The sequence below is a fragment of the Exophiala spinifera genome (assembly GCF_000836115.1).
Source record: "Exophiala spinifera strain CBS 89968 unplaced genomic scaffold supercont1.10, whole genome shotgun sequence".
Classification (NCBI taxonomy): Eukaryota; Fungi; Ascomycota; class Eurotiomycetes; order Chaetothyriales; family Herpotrichiellaceae; genus Exophiala; species Exophiala spinifera.
In genome coordinates, this window is record NW_015622522.1 from 90,002 (window position 1) to 96,510 (window position 6,509).

The 6,509-nt window shown below is 51.7% G+C and overlaps 3 protein-coding genes across 3 annotated transcripts; 1 reads left to right on the forward strand and 2 right to left on the reverse strand.

Moving 5' to 3' along the window:
* Nucleotides 1-496: 496 nt before the first annotated feature.
* On the reverse strand, nt 497-1,962 carry PV08_11709 (uncharacterized protein; the record flags this gene model as incomplete). The annotated part of the gene is made up of 5 exons (XM_016386017.1): nt 497-680; nt 768-917; nt 977-1,025; nt 1,089-1,759; nt 1,844-1,962. The coding sequence occupies 5 exons, from the start codon at nt 1,960-1,962 to the stop codon at nt 497-499; spliced, it is 1,173 nt and encodes a 390-aa protein (XP_016230149.1).
* A 1,661-nt stretch (nt 1,963-3,623) lies between these two features.
* Nucleotides 3,624-5,504, reverse strand: PV08_11710 (uncharacterized protein; the record flags this gene model as incomplete). The annotated part of the gene is made up of 2 exons (XM_016386018.1): nt 3,624-5,047; nt 5,102-5,504. The coding sequence occupies 2 exons, from the start codon at nt 5,502-5,504 to the stop codon at nt 3,624-3,626; spliced, it is 1,827 nt and encodes a 608-aa protein (XP_016230150.1).
* A 94-nt stretch (nt 5,505-5,598) lies between these two features.
* Nucleotides 5,599-6,062, forward strand: PV08_11711 (uncharacterized protein; the record flags this gene model as incomplete). Its single annotated transcript, XM_016386019.1, has 2 exons — nt 5,599-5,850; nt 5,919-6,062. The coding sequence occupies 2 exons, from the start codon at nt 5,599-5,601 to the stop codon at nt 6,060-6,062; spliced, it is 396 nt and encodes a 131-aa protein (XP_016230151.1).
* Between the last annotated feature and the right edge of the window lie 447 nt (nt 6,063-6,509).

Genomic DNA, 6,509 nt, shown 5'->3' on the forward strand with positions numbered 1-6,509 from the left:
GTCACAGCCTTCGGGAAACCATGGATCATTCAGATGGTTCGGCGATGGTGAAGCGCTGGGGGGCAGAGTTCCGAGTCTGAATCTAGGCACGTTGTGAATCTGGTCTAAATCACGCAATCCGGGGAAAACGTGGTGCGACGTGATTAGTGACCGACGAGTCAGAACTTATCCAGCTTCCAAGGGTTCCGGGGCACCTCAATCTGTAGACCGTGGGCTTCGAGGTATGCACTGGCCCTTATCAGGGCGCTTTAGATCATAGGCAAAGGCATCAAACTATCTACGTAGGTAGGGTTCGAAGACGCACTGAATCCTTATCCGGGGCGCCTCGACCCTGTGATTGTGGGGGCGAAGGATCGGAAATACTTTTTCCCGGCTGCTACATTGGTCTACATGCTCTAGTAACTCCGTCAATCACGGTAGGAGAAAGCTGCGATACTTACTCAACAACGAAGGCTTCGGCCCCTGCCTAACAGTGTAATGTCACACTGTCGTGTCTTTAGAAGACACCTTCTGGGTTTGGTACAAGACGGTAGAAAAGCTGGTTAGCCCAGGGACCATAGACAGCCTTTCGTAGAGGGCCCTCGAAGAGGTCGCGGATCTGGTCGAGACTGTAGCCGGCATTGATGGCTAACTGCAGTATGACGCGAGCCTGGTCACCTCCGACGTAACCGGATTTGATTCTACGTTTTGTCAGCAACCTGCTCCAAGGAAAGCTTGGAGGAAAATGCTGCTCGGTCACGACACGTTGAGCTGCAGACTGTACTTACATCGGACCTGGGCTAATTCCTGGGACGCCAGCACCAGTTAAGGTTCGTGGCGCTGCGACAACGGGAATTCCACGCGCATACAGCTCGGCGGCGGCTGCTGTTGCTGTAGAGCTGAGCGTGGCTGCTCCAGCGCCGAGAATGACCAGGCCCCTAGAGAACAGTCAGACCTATATTGCACGCACTAGTTATCCTGTGGCACTGCGACTCACTTTGCACCATTTGCGACTGCAGCGTACATGAGAGATGCATCAAAACCCTCTATTCAAAAATTAGCATCGAGGATATCAAACAAACCCCTAGCCCAATTTTGATGAGACTCACGGTGTCCATAGAGAGTGATCACACTCGGCAGGCCCGTTGTGTTGCTGATGTCGAAGTAGGGCCGGCCAGTAGGCAGCGCGGGGTCAAAGTAGTAATACGGCTGACCGGCCAGGAAGACGCCCACATTACCCTGCTCAAGCGACTTGAAAGTGTCAGGCGTGTTGGCATCCAGTTTAGTTGAGTAGTATATACTGGTTAGACGATCGTTTAAGGAGATTAGTCCACCGCGGCCGATAGTATCAGGCGACACCGCAGCGGCAACTGCCTGATAAAAGTTTGCACGGCCATCCGGAGAAGCGTAGGTGTCGGGACGCATGGCAGCAGTAACGATAAAGGGCTTGTTGCACTGAAAGGTCAGGTCAACGCCGAGTGCCGTCTCCGCAAGTGTGTTCGTGCCGTGGATCATGACGGCGGCAGCGATATCAGAGCCTGGCGAACAGACTAGCCTGTTTGCGATCTGCGATACGTTCAGGAAAGTGGATGAGTTTATGTTTGAGCTGCCGCTGGGGGAAGGGATGCTGATATAAGATAGCTGAGCAACCTGAAGCACCTCTGATACATTTGCAACAAGCTCCGGAAAGGTTGGGCCTACACCGCGGCCATAGTTGATGTTGTCGAGGCGACTCCAGTTGGATGCTGACATTAAGGTGGCTGAGAGCGGTCCAAAGACACTTTAGTTTCCAGTTAGCCGAGTGAATTTTGAGTGACTTGCCCCGGGGTGCGGCGGTTGATGATAGTTCTGCTGCTAGACTTACACAACCTTAGGTAATGATGCATTGCTTGAGATATATTCAAGGTTCTGCGCGCCGTCGCTATACGGAGCAGCGAGAGCTCCAGCAGCCAGGCAAATGCCAGCAAGAAGATGAGCGTGCATGGTGGCAGGAGCTTAACTTGGGCGACGTACCACCTGGACAAGAAAAGTAAATGGGAGAGCAGCGCAACTGGCAGGGCACCGGACAGTTGTGCTTGTCGTCTTATACACAATGTCGCCGAGTCCTGTTATCTATTCTCTTTGTAAATCCCTCTACGTAAATCCATGGATCTTACCGCTTTCCTCTAAGAGCGACAAACTATGCCTGTCGTGTCAAAGCTATCGACGATATCCACACGCCGCACGGCACTGGAGGTGCGCTTGGTCTTCATGCAAAGATCAAGCTTCTCGGTCTATATACGCCTCTATGCTAGCCTAGTAAAACCTGTATTGACTGGACCGGAAAGCGATAGCCCAAGAGAATTACCCCACTTGGGAGTAGAATCCAAGGGAATCCAAGGCACTAAGATCCCGAAAATTGCACAGTATCAGTCTGGTGCCTGGCAGTCCTATCCCGTCCACCCCACACTCTTCTACGGATAAGATAACAGAAGCCGGCCATGTGCCGGCCCTATCTCTTTCCCTCTCTTCCGGGGTGCGGTAAAGTCCTCTTGACAAGTCTCCACGGAGGGAAGCGCTTCTCATCTGCTTTGTAAACTGAAGAGCCTCCCTGTTCATGTCATAAGTGAGTATACCTGTCATCTCCTAAAGCACACAAGTCTATTGTGATCATTGTACATAAGGCGCAAGGTATTTGGGCTTGTGTATTAGGGGGTGCGAGCAACAGCAGTCAATACGTCGAGTCGGGCAATTAAGCGCAACCCTTGCCGATGAGTTCTCAATACATTGTGGAGGCGGTATGAGGTTCAATCACTTGACCCGAATAAGCCACTAGTCATCCGATCTGTCGAGTATTGGAGAGAAGAAAGGGCCGTGGATTATGTGTTCAAGTTTGGGTGCTTTGTGAAGACTGCTCTGGATCTGTCCAACCGGTTTTGAAGTGGAAGTCAATGACTGACTATGATTCTCCTCCTTGAGCCTTACAGCCGAAGTTGCCAATCGCCCTGTTTTGCTAGCTCGCTGCGAAATTTCGCCCGGATGGACGCAGTACACCCCTGTTAGAACAGAGCGCCCACGGACTTGCTTAAATCCCCGGAAACCTGACGAGTCTGGGATGACGCTTAGACTAAAGCTAACTCTCGAACACTAGAACATAACCAGAAGATCAAGCTTGCTTTTCGGTTTCTCCTTCCCTTTCTCAGGGGATACAAAAGCCTTGGAGCCACTTTCGAAACAGAAACTCATTCTACGTTGGAGAAATCCAGTCGTCTTGTCCGGAGTCCAAACCGGGATACCGGTCGTTGGGCTCGTGAATGCTTCAAAGTTGATACTGGGCTACAAACAGAGTGAAAATTGTAGAACATAAAGGTTTTGACTGGACATTCCCTAGAATGAAAAAATAATGTCCACTAAGAAAAGAACGTATAATGAATGATGCCACAAACCGCCGTGTGGTAGAATAGTACAACTGAACACTCGTTCAGTTGTGCTCCCCAAGAAATGAAAAACATCAAAGTAATCCGCGCCCAAGCTGTCCTCCCTCCCCTTGACCAATATCCGTTGTATATTGCGCCTTGCTCCCCCTTGTCTCAGAGCCACCGTCGTATGCAACATCCATAATAGGCTTGGCTAGATAACCCTGTTTCCTGCGCATATCCACCTCGTCAAGGCTGATATTTTACACCGCTATTGAAGTCGGGGCCGTCGTAGTAGGAATTATGCGACATCCCGCCACTTATTGGGTAACAGGTTCCCGAGTTATAAAGGAAGCCAATGCACTCACTGTCTTGCCCACATATTTCTGCACAGGCACCGTAATCGGCAGCAGGACCGATGTTTAGGTAGTTTCCATTCCAGTCCTGACCGCAGAGAGTGTTAAATTGCACGCCGGAGCTGGTCGTGAACGGATCGCTTTGGTCTGTGCAAGTTCCTGTCACGGGTTGAAGCTTGTGGCCGAGATCGAAACCAGCTGATCCCTGCGATCCGTTGCTGTCAGAGTATAGCGTGCAGGTTTGCACGGTCTCAGGGTCTGGTTGAAGGGGCGGGTCGGCAGGTAACTCGGTGAACTGGTACTGGGCGTATTGGCACTCTGCAACGCCGGCACATAATTCCATGCAATCGGCGAAGGAGTCGCTGTTTTGAACAGCTCCAATTTGGGTGCCACCAGTCTGAGTGTTGCATTGAAGATCGAACTTGTCGCTATTGGTTGCCGTATACGGATTCGACATGGCTGTGCAGGTTGGGGAATTATTGGCAGTAGTCGTGGTAGTGGTCATGGTGGTAGTTGTTGTTGTCGTGCTCATGGTCGTGCTCGTCGTTGTGGTAGACGTAGGCGGCTTTGCGATCTTGAACCACATATTGTAAGTGTCGCTCTCTGATCTTGTGGATGCGTCTGTAACGGTCTTGAGATTGCATAACCCTGTACCATCAACGATGGGAGTAGACCATCCGGCGCAAGATTCATACGTATCGCATTGAGCGGCGCAACCCTCGTAAGTATCCTGTGAAGTATAGAACAAGTCGTAGCCGTGGACATCAGAATCGGGACAGACATAATAATCATAATCTTCCGTGGAGAATTGATATTCTCCTACTTCACAGTATCCAGGAATCACGGTAGACGTTGGTGTAGCGCTTGTCGTGGTAGTCGTCTGCGTGCTGGTCGTCGTCGTCATCGTCGTCACCGTGGTGGTCTCGCTGGATGACGAACTCGTTGTGGACTCGGTTGTGCTCGATGCTTGGGTCGACGTGGTAGACTCGGATGTGCTCGCAGTCGTGGTGGCCTCACCGGAGGTTGTTGTCTGGCTCGACGTAGCCGTGCTGGTCTCGCTCGATGTAGTGGACGCGTAAGTGCTTGAAGATTGGGTCGATGTAGAAGTGCTGGTTTCGCTGGACGAAGTGACCTGGCTTGATGTGCTACTGGTTGTCTCACTGGACGAGGTGGCCAAAGTAGATGTGGCGGTCTCACTAGTAGATGCTGTGCTGGCGGAAGTGCTTGTGGTTGCTTCCGTTGTCGTGCTGACCACAGAGCTTGTAGGCTGCGATGTCGCGGTCGTTGTCGTTGAAGATGTTGACACTGCCGGAGGAGCTAAAGTTCTGTTAATGTATTTGGCGACTCAACGTGAAAAGTCAATAAACGTACCTCTTTGCACAAGATTGATCGGGTATTCGCAAGTAGACTGGTCAATCACAACATACACCGTGCTACCCAGAAGGCAAAAGCCTCCGGCACCTTCGACCTCGCCGAGACCGGCGGGGAAAGTCCAAAACTGAAATCCAGTTGGTGGAGTACCAGATTTGATGAGCGGTGAATCTTTCGAGTCACTGCGGCTTCCCACGTACTCATCATCTGTCACTAAGAAATCGCCATAAAGAAAGAAGATCGAAGCCGAGCTTTTAGAGTCGGTCAAACCGGCTTGATCCTCGTCGCCAAAGCTGACATAGCCTTGAGTTTCGGCCCTTCGACGTTTTGTTTGACTTAGAGCAGTGACCTCCATCACAAACCCTGAAGGAAAGGGGCTCGACGTCGTCGTAGCAGATGTCATGGTCGAAGTCTCACTGGTCGTTGCGGAGCTGGTGATTCCGGAGGAAATTGACGTGGTGGTGCTGGAAGACGTCTGACTCGCGGAGGATGTCGAGATGACAGAGCTGGTCTGCGAACCGGAGGTAGACGACGATCCAGATGAGGCCGAGGTAGCCGATGTCGATTCTGTGGATGTGCTGATGGCAGAAGACGTTCCTGAGCTAGACACTGTAGCTGTAGTCGTGCTGAGAGCCGACGAAGTCGAGATAGCAGAGCTTGCTGTACTGATACTCGACGACGAGGCCACAGAAGTTGTCCCAGAGGCAGATGAGACAGTCGCTGATGTTGACGACGGGCCTCCTGAGGAGGTTTGAGAGGTTTGACTGTTGCTCGTCGAACTGGCCGAAGTTGTTGTTGAAGATGAAATGGTGTCCAGGACGAGGAAGACAGGGTTGGCACATGCTCCGGGATCAACGAAGGCCGACACGAAGTACCCTGTGCCGTCCAAGCAGAAACCACTTGTTCCTCTCAATTGAGCCAGTCTACCGACAAAGAACCAAGTGTGGAAGCCAGCAGGTAAGTTGGTCGATAGTTTAACCGGGGAGTCTGCCAGCTCAGGGGTACCTAGGAACTTGTTGTTTGAGACAAACGAGTTGTTGTTAGCTCTGAATATTTCGGCGGCGGACTCTGAGCTATCAACCACAATACCATTGTCGTTGGCATTGAAAGAGAGGTACCGAGTTACTATTTCCTGCCTTCGACGTAGACCAGTCGGTGTTGCCTGGACAAGAAGTCTAAAGCCAGCCCCTGTGGTAGTTACTTGGCCTGTGGTGCTAGCTGAGCTTGAGCTGATTGAGCTGGAACTGATTGAGCTTGAGCTGATTGAGCTTGAGCTGATTGAACTGGAACTGGCTGAGCTCGAACTGGCTGAGCTGGAACTGGCTGAGCTGGAACTGGCTGAGCTGGAACTGGCTGAGCTGGAACTGGCTGAGCTGGAACTGGCTGAGCTGGAACTGGCTGAGCTGGA